At 56.6% G+C, this 15006-nt stretch overlaps 7 protein-coding genes across 7 annotated transcripts; 3 read left to right on the top strand and 4 right to left on the bottom strand.

Moving 5' to 3' along the window:
* Positions 1-379: 379 nt before the first annotated feature.
* On the bottom strand, positions 380-2807 carry BO70DRAFT_351775 (5-methyltetrahydropteroyltriglutamate--homocysteine S-methyltransferase; the record flags this gene model as incomplete). The annotated part of the gene is made up of 3 exons (XM_025541756.1): positions 380-2455; positions 2515-2734; positions 2797-2807. The coding sequence occupies 3 exons, from the start codon at positions 2805-2807 to the stop codon at positions 380-382; spliced, it is 2307 nt and encodes a 768-aa protein (XP_025400719.1).
* A 1171-nt stretch (positions 2808-3978) lies between these two features.
* BO70DRAFT_360983 (uncharacterized protein) lies at positions 3979-4807 on the bottom strand. The gene is made up of 2 exons (XM_025542934.1): positions 4757-4807; positions 3979-4700 (listed from the first exon to the last, which is right to left on the bottom strand). Exon 2 carries the CDS (start codon positions 4507-4509, stop codon positions 4288-4290), a length of 222 nt encoding a protein of 73 aa, XP_025400718.1. The 5' UTR covers positions 4510-4700; positions 4757-4807; the 3' UTR covers positions 3979-4287.
* Positions 4500-7217, top strand: BO70DRAFT_222261 (uncharacterized protein). The gene is made up of 2 exons (XM_025538734.1): positions 4500-4700; positions 4757-7217. Exons 1-2 carry the CDS (start codon positions 4580-4582, stop codon positions 7051-7053), a joined length of 2418 nt encoding a protein of 805 aa, XP_025400717.1. The 5' UTR covers positions 4500-4579; the 3' UTR covers positions 7054-7217.
* BO70DRAFT_360981 (SANT/Myb-like DNA-binding domain-containing protein) lies at positions 7123-9356 on the bottom strand. Its single transcript, XM_025542933.1, has 3 exons — positions 9181-9356; positions 9003-9120; positions 7123-8939 (listed from the first exon to the last, which is right to left on the bottom strand). Exons 1-3 carry the CDS (start codon positions 9272-9274, stop codon positions 7382-7384), a joined length of 1770 nt encoding a protein of 589 aa, XP_025400716.1. The 5' UTR covers positions 9275-9356; the 3' UTR covers positions 7123-7381.
* A 236-nt stretch (positions 9357-9592) lies between these two features.
* BO70DRAFT_351773 (emp24/gp25L/p24 family protein) lies at positions 9593-10447 on the top strand (the record flags this gene model as incomplete). The annotated part of the gene is made up of 3 exons (XM_025541755.1): positions 9593-9752; positions 9838-10223; positions 10298-10447. 3 exons carry the CDS (start codon positions 9593-9595, stop codon positions 10445-10447), a joined length of 696 nt encoding a protein of 231 aa, XP_025400715.1.
* A 25-nt stretch (positions 10448-10472) lies between these two features.
* On the top strand, positions 10473-11172 carry BO70DRAFT_222251 (uncharacterized protein). The gene has a single exon (XM_025538733.1). It carries the CDS (start codon positions 10671-10673, stop codon positions 11073-11075), a length of 405 nt encoding a protein of 134 aa, XP_025400714.1. The 5' UTR covers positions 10473-10670; the 3' UTR covers positions 11076-11172.
* A 341-nt stretch (positions 11173-11513) lies between these two features.
* Positions 11514-14974, bottom strand: BO70DRAFT_222214 (sensor histidine kinase/response regulator). The gene is made up of 2 exons (XM_025538732.1): positions 13641-14974; positions 11514-13582 (listed from the first exon to the last, which is right to left on the bottom strand). Exons 1-2 carry the CDS (start codon positions 14626-14628, stop codon positions 11691-11693), a joined length of 2880 nt encoding a protein of 959 aa, XP_025400713.1. The 5' UTR covers positions 14629-14974; the 3' UTR covers positions 11514-11690.
* Between the last annotated feature and the right edge of the window lie 32 nt (positions 14975-15006).

The following is a 15006-nucleotide window of genomic DNA, read 5'->3' as shown; positions in this document are numbered from 1 at the left end:
ACAGCACGAGAAACTCGATCGATTAAGGGGTAGTGACAGTAGCGACCCCATGTTGTGTAACACAACACATTGTTGAAATATTATAAATTCATCGGCGAAGCAGACGTCACCGACGTTCCTGCATGCCCCCTCTCCCCAAACTCGCAAATGCAAGAAAACTTGGCGTCGATGTTTATGCGATCGCCGATGTTGAAATCGTCATGATATGTTGAACTCCGTTGACCCCATCTAATGAAACCCTGCACCCATATGTTGAACTTTTGGTATCATCATCGTAACTCATCACAAAGAAACTGGGAACGCAGAAAAATGTCTGCTCCCTGAGACGACAGGTTGAGAATGTCGCCCCATCATGGGTTTATTAAAAACGTAATAAAATTTAGTTGCCGTGCTTCTGGCGGAAGTGCTTGGCAGCGCTGACCATGTTGGCCAGGGCAGCCTTGGTCTCGGGCCACTGGCGGGTCTTGAGACCACAGTCAGGGTTGATCCAAAGCTGGTCGGGGCGGAGGTACGCGAGCATCTCCTCGACGCGGTCCTTGATCTCCTGCTCCGAGGGAACACGGGGAGAGTGGATGTCGTACACACCGGGTCCGATGTGGCGGGGGTAGGCCTCGTCGATGAAGACCTTGAGCAGCTTGGCGTCGGACTTGCTGTTCTCAATGCTCAGAACATCGGCATCCAGCGCAGCGATGGCGTGGAAGAAGTCCTGGAACTCAGAGTAGCAGAAGTGAGAGTGGATCTGAGTGCCATCCGAGACACCGGTGGTGGCCAGGCGGAAAGCACGGACGGCCCACTTGAGGTACTCCTCACGCTCCTTGCCAGCACGGAGAGGGAGACCTTCACGGAGGGCGGGCTCATCGACCTGGATGACCTTGATGCCGGCAGCCTCGAGGTCGACGACCTCGTCGCGGAGGGCAAGAGCAAGCTGCTGGGCCTGGACGGACTGGTGGACGTCGTCACGGGGGAAAGACCAGCGGAGGCAGGTGATGGGTCCAGTGAGCATACCCTTCATGGGCTTCTTGGAGATCGACACGGCGTACTTGGACTCCTTGACGGTCATGGGAGCGGGACGGGAGATGTCACCGACAATGATGGGAGGACGCACGCAGCGGGATCCGTAAGACTGAACCCAGGCGTGGGTGGTGAAGACGTAACCGGTAAGGCGCTCACCGAAGTACTGGACCATGTCGTTACGCTCGGGCTCACCGTGGACGAGGACGTCCAGGTCGAGCTCCTCCTGGATCTTGACGACCTCCTCGATCTCCTTCTCGATGAAGCGCTCGTACTCAGCAGCGGTGATCTCACCCTTGGTGAACTTGTTGCGCTGGATACGGATCTCCTTGGTCTGGGGGAAAGATCCGATGGTGGTGGTGGGGAAGAGAGGGAGGTTGATGGTCTTGCTCTGCTCAGCCAGACGGGTGGCGAAGGGAGACTTGCGGTTGTGCTGCTCCTCAGTGACGGCGGCCTGGCGCTCCTTGACCTGGGGGTCGTTGGTGCGCTTGGAGGAGGCACGAGACTGGACAGACTTGGCGTTGGCCTCGAGCTGCTCGCGGACGGCGGCAGGGCCCTCAGTGACAGCCTTGGCGATCACAACAACTTCGTCGAGCTTCTGGACAGCGAAGCTGAACCAGTCACGGACCTCGGCGTCGAGGGACTTCTCGCTCTCGAGAGTGTGGGGGACGTGGAGGAGAGAGCTGGAGGTGGCGACGATGACGCGCTCCTTGCCGAGCTTCTGGACGGCCAGCTCAACCTTCTCGATGGCGGTCTTGTAGTTGGTCTTCCAGATGTTACGTCCGTCAACAACACCAGCGGACAGGACCTGCTTGGGTCCGAGGGCAGCAACGACAGCCTCGAGCTGCTCGGGGTTGCGGACCAGGTCAATGTGAATACCGTACAGGCTGTGGAGGGCAGGAAGGACGTCGATGTTGTGGACGATGTCACCGAAGTAGGTGGCAAGGACCAGACGGGGAGCCTGGGCACCGAGGGCACCGAGCTTCTCGTAGGCGGGCTTGAAGGCAGCCTTGGACTTGGCGGGCAGGTCGAAGACGAGGACGGGCTCGTCAATCTGGACCTCCTCAGCACCAGCCTCCTTGAGCTTGGTGAGCAGCTCGACGTAGACAGCGAGGAGCTCGTCGATCTTGGTGATGGGATCAATGGACTGACCACGGTCAGCCTTGGCGAGGGTCAGGAAAGAGACGGGACCCAGGATGACGGGGCGGGTGACGATGCCAGCCTCCTTGGCCTCGAGGAACTGGACCACGGGCTTGGGCTGCTCAGTGAGCTTGAAGGTCTGGTTGTCCTGGAGGGTAGGCTTGACGTAGTGGTAGTTGGAGTCAAACCACTTGACCATCTCAAGGGCGGGGACATCAACACCGGGCTTCTGGAGACCACGGCCCATGGCGAAGTACTCGTCAACGGGGTGGAGGTTGTACTTGCTGTAACGCTCGGGGATGACCTATCGGAAGAGGGACATTAGCGTCTGATGGTATCAGATGAGGGAAAAGGTAAACATACACCGAACATCTGGATGTGGTCGAGGACCTGGTCGTAGAAGGCAAAGTCGTTGCTGGGGATGATGTCAACGCCAGCAGCCTTCTGGAGCTTCCAGTGCTCGAGACGGAGTCTCTTTCCCTCGCTCAGGAGCTCATCGCGAGAGATCTTGTCACCCCAGTAAGCCTCGGTGGCCTTCTTGAGGTCACGGAGTCTTCCCATGCGGGGGAAACCCAAGACGGAGCTAGAGATGGGGTCAGTGTTTGATTCCCGGGAAATTGAATTCACAGGAATCGGCAAACTCACGATTGAACCATCTTGATGGATGTGTGTGTGAAGAATGTGATAGAAGGAAGATTTGAGATTGATCGGCAGGGTCACACCAGACAATCAAGACAGAAGAGAGACAAGGACTATGGAAGAGTCTCTTGCTCGAAAGATGCACAGGGGAGGGGAGGGATGAGGGGGAGAAAAAGCACGGGTGAGATGGAGAGAGGAAGAGAAGAGAAGAAGCAGGGGAGGGGATGGAGGGGGAGTTATAAAATGGAGGGGAGGGCGGAGGGGAGGGCGGCCAGGTCAGCTCGACCCCTCCGATGGTGGGTCGCCGACCGGATTCCTGCGTTCTTACAGGCTCGTGCTAGCCTGGTACCGGACGGTACTGACGGTACGGAGAGTACGGAGTGTACCTGGGTTTTCCCTTTTGACGGCCCCGGGGAACGGTTCACGGGCTCCGGTTCGGTCAGGTAAGATATGGATGGCTGGAAGCAAGGTTTGAAATTCCCAGGAAAACACCCATTGCCATTACCCAATGTCCCCCTCCGCATTCAACGATTGGGAGGAACCAGGCCAGCTCAATGCTCCCACTCGAGCCTTAGGTATACCTACATACCGCAGCGCAGTGTCTAGACTGCCGATGACTCTTGATACGATACGGCCAGCGTATGGACGGCCGGGCCACGCTGGGAAAAATCTGGCTGCCAGAACCCCCTCCAGAGCGTAGCGCCAAATGGCGTGATTGCGAAAAAAAAGCCCCGTAATTTTGGAGAGTTAGCGCGGGCCTCCCCCGGCGCGGCCACTCAGGGAAGGCCGGGATCGGCCACTAGTTCGGCGGCGACTCTGCCTGATAGCCTGATACGGCCTGGTGGGATGGCTGGTTAGCCACGCCGATTACCTACTGGCTACCCTTTCCCGAGGAAGGCCAGCCGGAGTACGGAGTACGGAGTAGCCACTGTGACTAGAGAGATACAATGTACATGTTTTGCAGCTAGATAGATACCGAGTACGGTGATGATTATTCTGCTGACCACAATAATGGAACCACCCGGTGTGACATTTGGCGCCGGTCATAGGCAGTACGCACTCCATCTGAGGTGAGATCCGCCCCTTACGCCGCTAGGAGCTTCAGGTGGACAAGGATGCATCGTTGCTTCTAGTCGCTTCTAGTTGAACGGGGTCGAATCCAACGTCAGAAAGATACTCCGTAGTCCCGTAGATACTTACTTAGATACTTAGATGCGTGGAGTTCGTCGTTCGCGGGCGGGATGCTCGTTCAGACGGGCATATATATCATCGTAGACATCCGGGGTCTCCTTTCCACGTCTGGCTGTCCGTTGACACCGACCCTGACTGTAGGTCCCAACAACCCCAGATGTTGCGTGCAACCCGACGGTCCTCGCTGGAAGCTGTCGGCTTCCGAAGATAACATTCGGGTCCATTTCGGGATGCGGAGTATCTTTGGCGCACGTCTGGGGAAACGTCCTCACCGACAGGCCGCCAATGTCGCCGACAAGGGAGGTGTCAACGACTCAATGTCACCGACTGTACTCCGTACGGAGCAGAGGCCGATCGAAGCAACGCAACGACCACGGGGCCAATTGTGGAAAGAGCAGCAGCTACATACAACCACAGCAGTCGCTCCTGCTTCTTGAGCACGCCTCGCGCCTTCCTTTCAGGATGTCGCATCGCCCGCCGTCTTTCACCAGCCGCTGCCAGAAGACTCTGTCGGTCTTCACCATGCATCGAACTAGCGACGCTATCATCTTGTCAAGGAAGACCATATTTTTGGCTCCCGGTTGATCCGACAGCGCCAATGGCCTTCTTTTTCATCTGTCCCCGGTTCAGAAGATACTGGAGATCCTCGGACTCCCCGGACCCTGATCACGCCTACCAGCTGAGGGCGGCCAACCCCCCTCCAGACGGGGACCCGGAAGGTGATCACTAGATGGCCCTAAATACATCGTGGACGGTGATGGGCTAATCCTGGCAGGCCATTCCTCGTCTAGGGACGATGCCTTTCGCCCAGGACACCACCGTGGCTCCTCCGGCCTGTCCGACAAACTACGCAAGCGCTTCTCCCGAGAAGCCAAAGACCCGCGTGGAAGACCGAGGAGAACGCAGAAGAAGTCGGGGGCCTCAGGGTTTCTGTTCTCGTCGAGACCAGCCAATGGCAAGGGTGTGGTAACTCCAGACGGCCTGGGAAGCAGCTTGATGAGCGAACGTGGGTATGACAGCGATGCGCAATTCATCAGCACCCCACAGCCCGCCAGCTACGCCAGAGAGCATCTGGGCAACTCACGCTTCGCTCAGGAGGCCACCTCCCCTCTGAGGCAACCCCTGTGGGAAATGGAGCAGGAAAGCCCATACGAGCAAGGAGATGATGCGCTGATGGACTATACCGTGAAGGGGGGATCACCCACGGCCATGCGTTCGCCAAATCAGACATCCTGGGCCACGCTGTCGTCCCATAGCTCGTCTGTCTGTCATGGTGCAGAGGATGGTTGGCATCGAGCCAGAGTTACAAGACCTCCCAGAGGCCCCGGGGGCAGTCCCGTTCAAAGTAGAGTAAGGAATGGACCAATGTATCCACAGCAACAAGGATATCGTCCACTTCGAAGGCCAACTCCGGACTCCTGTACGCCAGGTCGCTTCTCTCAGAACAGCACGACTCACTGTCCGGTCCTTGTAAGCCCCGCGCACAGCCCGGAACATGCGACTCACCTGTCTCCTGTGCCGTTCTCTTACACCACGTCCGCAGAATCTATGACTGGACCTGTATCGCAGATCTCAATCAAGAAGAGACGGCGGCAGCAGCCCCCGGTGGGCCCAGCATCAGACGGTTGCTCGGTTCACCTTGCGGATATGAATATCCCGACGGTGTTGGGGTCTCATTCGCCGTCGCCTCAAGTTTTATCTCCCAAACCATCACTTGATGAGAACCGATGGGCTCCCAATGCGGGAACATGGGGTGCATCTCAGAACTTCTATGACTCCTCCGGCTCCCCGACAGGAAGAGCGCATCTCAATGCGACAGGACCAAGATTCAGAGGGCCCCCTATGAACCAGGCGTCCTCGTGCTATTCCCAAAAGACCGGCTTTTCATCCGCCAGCGGGCCCAACCACTCTGTAGACTCACGGTTCCAAAGTCAATTTACATCCCAGCCATTTGCTAGGGAACCAAGCCCATCTTTCAGCTACTCATCCCAAGCGCAGGAACCACCTCTGGCGAATTATCATCGTCCTGGTGTTGCAGACAGCCATGGTTCTGGTAAACCTGAGATGCAGAAGAGCAACTTTACAGAGCGGTTCGAATCAGACCGGTCACTTGCCTCACATGGTCAGCAAGGCGGCACAGGCATGAGCCCTGCCTCCCCTCGAAACGTAAGCGTAGGATGGATGTCTGGCGGACGGCGTCTTGGTTACGGGTACACCATGGTTCCTGCAAACGATGGAGCGGATCACCCATCTCAGGGAATTCAGGATTCTCTCCAGACAGATTCCTGTCAAGCGGCACCGGCTGAGAAGGGGCGCCCGGAGATGCCAATGAACGCTGACAAGGAAGCCAAGGGGCACAACAGAAAGGCGTCGGACAAAACAGGGGAACCGGGATTGGACATCTCAAGCATCATGAACCGCATGCACCTTCGAAGTCTGTCTAGCGCTCTCAGTGAGGTCACCAGCGGTGACTTTCGAAAGGGCTCGCTACTCGAGAAGATCTCAAAGCGGAAGAAGGACCAGAGTGATACAAATGCTGACACCAAAAACCCCTGGGACTTCTGCTCCTGGGTTGATCCCAACAGGTCATTGAGCGAACAACAAAGCCCACAAAAGAGCCCTTCAGTCTCCACCAAAAGCACACAAGGTCGCACTTTGAGCAGGTGGGAGACATTGCGGCGTACCGGGAGCCTATGGACTAAGGGTCACAGCGTGTCAGCGATTGCGCGTGGAATCGAAGCAAAGGCACACGCCAAATCCGCAGCGCCAGGTGGAAGATACCCCGTGGCACGGAGAAAAGATAGGCAGGTCATGAAATTCAGGGTCCTAGATCGTAACCATAGGGCCCATAGTGCTGATGACGCTGTCCCCTTCGTTCCCGTTGAGCATTCGGATGAAAGCCCCAGCTCACCTAGGTCTCAGGATGAAGAACAGGTTGACGAAGAACAGATCACCCACGCAGACAATCATGCAACAGAGAAGGATCAGCCCAATCCCTCGGACAATAGTGGCCAGGGCGTGAATGCAGACGAGTGGGAAGACTGCCAGGAAATGGCCTCCATCACTAATTAGGAATTGGCCTGCCTGCAGTGTCGGTTAGCAGTGCACAGTACTTTTTATATGAAAACGAAAGGGTGAGGAATTTGTTTTAGCGCAATGGCTGGCAAAATGTCAAGGCAGCATTATTCTTGGCCAGACAGAGAAAACCAAGCCTTCATGTCCATTAACACCACTGTTGCTAGGAAGTGTTGCAAGGTTGCCGGCCAATATTGGATGTATTGGCATTAGCAGAATTATATGCATTAGCTGCATTTCAGAACAGCAAAGGCTCATGTAGTCGTACATAGGTATATTGAAGCACAAAACGCCAGACCCGCCAACGCCCGTAGTATCTATCATCTTACTTCCTCTGCCGCTTGGAGCTCTTGTCGCTCGTCCCGCTCAGAACACTAGCGGAGCGCTTATGCGAGGTCCCCTGATCGGGGCCGGCAGCTCCGCCGTCCCCCGTAGCTTTATCGCCCGTCTCCGCGGTCGAAGGCGGATCCGGAGCCGCAGCAGCCTCAATGGCCGCATCCGCAGCCGACAGCGGCCGATCCTCCTGCTCCGACTTAACCTCGGGCTTCTCCTTCTCCTCCTTCTCCTTATTCTTGCGCTCCCTCTCCTCCTTCGCCGCTTCCAGAACGCGGATCTCTCCCTCCACCTTCTCAGCCACCTTGCGGGCCTCCAGCAGCAAATTAACCGAGTGGATCAGCTTCTCGAAATCCTTGCACACGCGTTCCGTCGGCATGACGAGACGCAGCGGGATCTCCAGCTCCGCCAGCGCGGCGGCCAGTTTCTGGGTCTGCACGTTGGATTTTGCCTGGGTCATCTTCTGGGCGCGGTCGCTGCGGAATTGCACGCCCGGCGCGAGCCGGTCATGATGCTGTACCCCGTACTTGGCTTCCTCGGCGGGCGTGAGCGTCCGCACGGACTGCTGGGCCTCCTTTGTGGCTGCGGCGGCGGCGGCTGCAGCGGCGGCGGCCGCAGCTTTCTTGTTGGATGGAGGCGGGGCGGGCGCCGCGGCGGTCGGGGTATCGGCTGCGCTGTCGCGGGCGCTGCCTGGGGCGTTGGGGGCGGGGGTTTGGCCGGCTGGGCTGGGGGCGGCGGCGCCTTCGGGGCCCATGATGGAGCGGCGTTTCTTGGTTTTGTCGGCTTGGAGGAGGGTTTGTAGGAGCTGGGAGAGGCCTTGGCTGGACTGGTACATGGTTGTGTTGCCGACGCTGATGGGGACTTCGAGACGGGAGTAGAGTTCGCGGCGCTCGGTGATGAAGTCCTGTTCGTTGGCGGTGATGCGTTTGAGTTCCTCGAGGAGGATGCTTTCCTCGCGGACGTCGTCGGCGGAGCGGTTGAGTTGCAGGGCGGCGAGTTCCTTGCGGGAACGTTCGCGCTCCGGGTCGAAGTTCTTCATCTTTTCGTGCAGTTCGAATTCGGCTTCTGACATCTCCGAGGGTGGATGCTCGAGCGCAAGCATCGCGGAGGCGATCACGTAGTATCGGTCTTTCATTTGTTCCATGGTGCGGTATTGTTTGGCGGGGACGAGGGCGTTCGCGTTGGTTTCGGTGTCGATGGGGTGCGCTTGGTAGTCGTAGCGGTCCGCGATGACTACCCAGCGGAGGTCGTATTCCTCGACTAGATCCATGAGGTAGTCGGTTTCCTGGCGCGACCATTTGTCGCTCTGCAGGTGGCGGTTGTATTCTTCGTCGGTGTAGCGGTTGGGGACGCGCGCTTTGACGTTGTATTTGGAGAAGGAGGATTCCTCGACTGGGGTAGAGGATGGGTTGGTCTCGTCGGCATTGTTCTCGTCCACTTCCATTTCGGATCCCTCTAGCGCAGGGAGCTTGCCGGGTTCGTGCTTGCGTTGCCAGTGGCGAAGGACGAGGCCGTCTGATCGAGCGCTGTTGACGAAGGGGGCCATTTGCCTGGACAGAGATTAGTTGGTTTGATGATGGGGGGGGGCTTTGGGACATTGGGGGAGGGTGTACCAGGGACGAACACGCAGCTTGCTCATCCATTTGGGACGACCCTTGTATCGGTTCTCGTTGATGGCGATGGGAGGCGCTCGCTCGCCCAGCAGGGCGAACAGCTCCCGGGTGATACCCTCTGTCGGTCGGAAACGAATTAGACTGGTGAATGAGGGGGACAGGATGGGGGTGAACGCACCTGGTCGCTTCTCGACGACCTTCTGCTTCTTGTGAGGCCGGGGTTGGCCCTCCGCGGGCAGATCCAGCATGTCGCGAACATCGGCGGCGGCCATGATGGCGGAGCCTGTTGGCGGTGGGGTGGGGGGTTATGAGTTGTGGATATTGGCCGTGTAGTTGAGATGGGGGGGGGATATGGATAATTGATGCGCAGATGAAAGGAGGAGAGAGAAGAAGGCGGGGAAGAGAGAGAGAGGCAGAAAGGGAATCTTGAGAATTCGCGCCAAGCCCCGGCCGGCGGTTCGGCCAGATCGATCCCAGCTGGCCGTTTCATCTTCTCCCTCCACTCCAACTGCTGTCTTCAACTTCCTCCCCCCTCTCTCCGTCGCTATCTCAATTACCCCCCCCCCCCCCCCTTAGACAGGTCTGCAACCATGGCTCCGTCCCGATCTTCAGCCTCATGGCTGTCCTCGGCCCTGGCCGTCTGTGCCATCCTGTGCCTCTCCGTGCCCGCCAACGCCCTCTACTTCTACATGGACGGCCGCCAAACAAAGTGCTTCTTCGAGGAGCTCCCTAAGGATACCCTGGTTGTCGGTATGACAGCCCCATCGCCCTCAACATGGCCATACGACGTATTTCGACCTATACGAACACCCACTAATCATCCCTGAAACCACAGGCACCTACTCCACTGCCGTCATCAACCAACAATCGAACACGTACACCGTCGACCCCAACCTGAAGATGCTCATCACCGTCGACGAGATCTTCGACAACGACCACCGCGTCGTGTCCAAGCGCGACAGCAACAACGGCCGCTTCACCTTCTCCGCTGCCGACGCCGGTGTGCACAAGATCTGCGTTACCCCCGAGACCAATGCCGCGACGGCCGGCTGGCTGTCCGGCGCCCAGACCGGCGCCGTCCAAGTCACCCTGGACATGGCCATTGGCGAGACCAGCAAGATCGAGACCGAAGACAAGGACAAGATGCAGGATATCGTCCAGAAGGTCAAGGACCTCAACGGTCGGTTGCAGGATATCCGGAGGGAGCAGGTTTTCCAGCGGGTACGTTGCTCCAACTACAACAGCTACTGCGGTCTCTTTTCCCCAGCCTAACCCGATAAACTAACCCATTGCAGGAACGTGAGGCCGAATTCCGTGACCAGTCCGAGGCCACGAACTCGCGTGTTGTGCGGTGGACTCTGATGCAGCTTGCGGTCCTGTCCGCGGCCTGCGCCTGGCAGCTCTCGCATCTGCGCTCGTTCTTCATCAAGCAGAAGTTGACATAAACGGGGACTTCTGGGCGGTGGTTGCAGGTAGAGGGAAAAGGATAAAAGGGGGTGCGGGCAGGTACCTAGTTTCACTTTTCAGGACAGATAGCTATCTATATGATCGGTTGTTTAGCGACGTTGCTTTCTTTGAGTGCATGTGTATTGTCTATTGTATTGTGTCAATGTCGGATATATGATACGATCACTGCTTCTTCGCTGCGTTCCTTGGGCATGCTGATGTATGGATCTTGCGCCTACTGGTTCAGGCCTGTTAGGAGCTGGGGCTCTGTTGTTACAGCTCGCCGGTTTGGAGGCATTTCAACTCCTCACATGCTGTGATGATGCCTCTCGAGGTAACATACACCAAACTACCACCAAACAGGACCTGAAATGGGTTCTGCGAGAAAACAGAAATCCAAAGAGAAAATCTTATCCGGATTTCCCCCCCCTCTGCTCCAACCATCGCCATCTGGCCAGCTGGCCATCCCTCTCTAACACAGACAATAATATCCAGAACGTCTATAGCCTGTTCAGGGTGTTGTATAAGCCTGGTCATGCTATGCTATCTACAGCTGAGTTTGATATGGGTCTATACAAATATCTATCTACCCGGGGGGAGGGAATGGGAAACGGAAATTGGGATTGATGAGGGGGAGAAGAAAGAGGGAAGGAATGAATTGAGTGAGTGAGTGAGTGAGTAAGGAAGTAGAGGGGGGATAGTAGTACTTGGTAGTTTATTTTGGGAATACTAGGCTTTAAGTAATAAAACTATAGTTAGTCACAACCACAACCCTAGGCAACATTTATTCATTGATTATAATCTGTACTTCACTAAGATAACAATTAGGATTGGCCAGAATGGACTGGTTACCAATTGGGAGATATCAATCACCCCAGAAGTCAAGTAGAGTTAGCTGTGTTGGAAGGTCTGGTTGGTGGATCAGGACCGTCCAAAGGTTGCATTGCATGTGGTATGTTGCATATTGCATTATCTCAAGGTGGACGAACGTGTGCGATCCATCTTTGCGCCCCAGTCATAATAGATCATTAAGGATGCTGAAGATCGCTCATAAATACATATACATCAGACTAAATATTATGCCGACAGCCGCGCTGCAGGTGCAGGCAGAAGGACGGCGTTGTCGGGAGTCCGTCCGTATCGGACTCAGATGCAAGGAGAGTAAAGAAGGACAAAGAGGTATAAAGCGGGTGGGGGCAAAATCAATCAAGAGCTCAAAGGACTGGAGATGGAGAGTCTATGTCATGTATTCGTCGAGTCATCGGAAGGCCGGGCCGGGTCACTGCAAAACCCCAGGATCAAACGCTCGAGATCCGAGAGCTTGTACGGCTTGGTCATGTAGCCCTTCATGCCGACCTTGGAGGCACGGCTGAGTGCCTCGTCGGTGACATCGGCGCTCACGGCCAGGACCGTAGGAGCCACGGGCCGGTGCGTGGGTGATGCCCCGGTCCCGGTTCCGGTTGGATCCGCTGCAACGGGCTGGTTGGGTCGAGAATTAGGGGGTATTCGACCGTGGTGCTCGTCTACCAGTTGGAGGATTTTGGATGTCGCCTCGTATCCGTCCATTTCGGGCATCCAGAGGTCCATCAGCACCACGTCCACTGGCTTCTTGCGTTGCTCGGGCGGGTTGGGGATGGGGAAACCGTCCGGACTGTTCTGGCATCTGGGAGGAGGGCTCGGGTCGGAGCGTTGGGATTCCAGCACGTCCTGCATGATGCGTACGGCCTCTTTTCCATTGCAGGCTTCGTAGACGTCCGTATAGCCTAGTCTCTTCAACATGTGCACCAAGACCCGTCGGTTGATTTTGTTGTCCTCGGCGACGAGGAATGTGAGCGGATGCTTTTCCCCCAGCTTGCTATCGTGAGTGTCGCCGTTGATGTGACGCGGTACTGACTTGTTGTTGGGCACTGAGCGTGCAGGGGTCGATGTCGCAGACGTCGATTCATCGCTAAGACTGGGTGATGGCTGTTGGATCGGCTGGCTAGGGGTCCGGAGGGCGGGTGATAGAAACGAGGATTCCAGACTCGAAGCGATCCCACTGCTCAACCGCGAAGGATCGGTAAGCTGAGGCGGGGTCAGCAACCTGGCAGGAGGGGCCACTGGCCCAGAAGGGTCTGGCTGGTTGGCGGGGATCCTGATCTCAAACTCCGAGCCACGATCAGGGCCTGTGGTGGAAGAGCGAACACAGATGAGATCACCGCCCATCTTCCTAGCCAGGCCCTTTGCGACCAGAAGGCCCAGTCCCAGCCCATCTTTACTCCGGGTGGTTGACGTGTCTTCTCGAGCAAACGCTTTAAACAGACTCGGCAAGAAGGCCTCGGGGATGCCTGGGCCGGTATCTTTGATGGCTACCAAGACATCGTTGGCTTTACGGCCAGCGGTGGCACACACAGTAATCACACCGCTGTTGGTGAACTTGACCGCGTTCAGGAAAACGCACGATATCAACTTGGCCAGATCCCGGTCATCCACAAACAGAGTGTCTGGTAGCGCGGGATCGACGGACCAGTTAATCGTCTTCGAGAACACTTCGCCATTGGACGACCGCGATCGTATTTCGATTTTCTCGCCGAACTCGGTCCCGTTGCTCACTGCAAAGTCGGGTCGACCCCCAACATGCAAGGATTCATTGATGACCAGCCGAAGGAGGTCGCGAAGCTTGGTGTACCTCAGCGCTGGGGCGACATTGACATTGATGCCTTCCAACAGAAGATGCGGTGCTGAGCGCCGCACCGCCAGTGACGGGCGAGGGTTGACCATATTCGCCATTACGGCTTCGATTTCGTGCGGAGGGGTGGCTTTGATGAGCTTTTCGCTCTCGTGGACGGCATTTTTGACCTCCTCACTGCGTGGTGAGAGCCCCTTGGGTGAAAACACCCGTGGCACCTTTGGTTTCGGTGCCGCGCTAGCGCTCCAGTCTGGCGGGTTGCTTCGTCGTCGTTTGTACGGATTGACTGGAATGCTGCTCCCCTCGACGAAAATGTTCGGTCGATGGTCGCATGCATTTACCGGGGACTGGACGGGACCGCCAAAGCAATCATCCCGCTCGAACTGTGGAGTCTTGGGAACCTGCATGTTCAGGTCGTAGGCATGGACCACGTTATCTGCGGCTTCAACCGCCCGTCTTGCACTATCTGTATGGATGGAAACATGTCAGCACCAAGTATCTATGGAGATTGGGACAGCACTAACCCTGCACCATTTCGATGCTCTCTTTCAGAGTCCGAAAAACGCACCCCGCCTTCGGAGAGGGTTTATCTTGGATGGCATCACGGACTGTAGCATGCATGACATCGAGCATTCCGACGACGCCCTGCATTGGCGTCCGGAGCTCGTGAGATAAACTCCTCGCATATGGTTTGAGAGGGTGGGATGCAAAGTCCGCTGGTCCTTGAGCAAGGCTGATGTGTGCATCCTCGATGCTCGTGTAGCTGGGGGCGACGTTCCTGATTTTGCCGCTGGATTGCGGCGTCTTTGCAGTGTCCACGTCGTCACGGATCCGCTGAACGACCAGATCTTCCAATGAATACAGAATCATTTCGAGAAACGACCAGGACAGATCCCGCTTCTTCAAGCCGGGCTCCGACCACATCAGACCCAGGTACGCCAGGCATTTGTTTTCCGAAAAGAGGGGGACGGCCAGATAGCCCTCTGCGGCAAAGGGAAGCTGGTCCCGATCGAACGAGATGAAAGAGCCCAGCTTCTCCGGAATTAAGCACGGCTTCTCGTGATCCATGTGAGACAGGGGATTGCCGCCCGCAAAATATCGGTGTCGATGCATACCCGCAGTGTGATATCCGTCGTTGTAATAGAACGCCGTGCCGAACAGGTAGGGCTTATGGCCTCCTATCTCATTCGCCGCCTCGTCATCGCGCGCCTTGCGAGCAACAAAAACATACTGGGCGTCGCAAATGGAGCTGATATGCTCCATGAGTTGGTTCCAGAAGTTTTCCGATCCTAGCATTCGAAGTTCCTGCTTGAGTTTCACCAGTCGTTCGATTGCGGCATTCTGGGGCGCGCCGATATACCTGCGCCCGGACGAGTCGGCCTGCGCATCGTCATCGCGTAGAGTGGTAGCGGGCGCATCGCCAGGAAAGCGCTGGGAGTTGCACGAAAGCAACGACATTGTAGGGCCGGATGCAAAAGACTGAGACCATTCCGAGTCCGCTGAATCGGGCATGGTGTGCCGGACAATTAACGCCCCTTTGTAGCCTTGATTTGCTGTTGAAGATCAAGTCTCGAGAGGGGATAGAGCGATCGATTATGATATAGGAGGGCGCCAGGTCACCGAGGGGGATTGGTAAGAGATCAATGAATCAAGACCCAGATCTTTCAAGGGGACACAACGCATGGCTTTCGATCTGCATCAGTCACCGGACGATCGTTAGCAATGCGGGAGGATGATACCACGAACAGTGGATAGAAGGAGGCTACCAAGCATTGCCCGTCCTAGATGGCTCTGGTTTCGCGGATACATACATCACTTTGGGATCGATCGGAAAGATGAAGCCCTCGCCGAGCTACACCGCGGGGGATGCTCTGCAAAGAGCAGGCACCG

Source organism: Aspergillus heteromorphus, assembly GCF_003184545.1.
Source record: "Aspergillus heteromorphus CBS 117.55 chromosome Unknown BO70scaffold_8, whole genome shotgun sequence".
Classification (NCBI taxonomy): domain Eukaryota; kingdom Fungi; phylum Ascomycota; class Eurotiomycetes; order Eurotiales; family Aspergillaceae; genus Aspergillus; species Aspergillus heteromorphus.
This window is presented reverse-complemented; position numbering and strand designations above follow the sequence as displayed.

What these genes read in the sequence shown, in the direction of transcription:
- BO70DRAFT_222214 (XM_025538732.1), bottom strand. Translation starts at nt 14,628, where the DNA reads ATGCCCGATTCAGCGGACTCGGAATGGTCTCAGTCTTTTGCATCCGGC. An exon ending in GAGCATCGAAATGGTGCAGG is followed by an intron (nt 13,583 to 13,640) that starts GTTAGTGCTGTC and finishes CCATCCATACAG; the next exon opens with ATAGTGCAAGACGGGCGGTT.
- BO70DRAFT_222251 (XM_025538733.1), top strand. Translation starts at nt 10,671, where the DNA reads ATGGATCTTGCGCCTACTGGTTCAGGCCTGTTAGGAGCTGGGGCTCTG.
- BO70DRAFT_222261 (XM_025538734.1), top strand. Translation starts at nt 4,580, where the DNA reads ATGGCCTTCTTTTTCATCTGTCCCCGGTTCAGAAGATACTGGAGATCC. An exon ending in TCCAGACGGGGACCCGGAAG is followed by an intron (nt 4,701 to 4,756) that starts GTGATCACTAGA and finishes TAATCCTGGCAG; the next exon opens with GCCATTCCTCGTCTAGGGAC.
- BO70DRAFT_360983 (XM_025542934.1), bottom strand. Translation starts at nt 4,509, where the DNA reads ATGCATGGTGAAGACCGACAGAGTCTTCTGGCAGCGGCTGGTGAAAGA.
- BO70DRAFT_360981 (XM_025542933.1), bottom strand. Translation starts at nt 9,274, where the DNA reads ATGGCCGCCGCCGATGTTCGCGACATGCTGGATCTGCCCGCGGAGGGC. An exon ending in GGTCGTCGAGAAGCGACCAG is followed by an intron (nt 9,121 to 9,180) that starts GTGCGTTCACCC and finishes TCCGACCGACAG; the next exon opens with AGGGTATCACCCGGGAGCTG. An exon ending in AAGCTGCGTGTTCGTCCCTG is followed by an intron (nt 8,940 to 9,002) that starts GTACACCCTCCC and finishes ATCTCTGTCCAG; the next exon opens with GCAAATGGCCCCCTTCGTCA.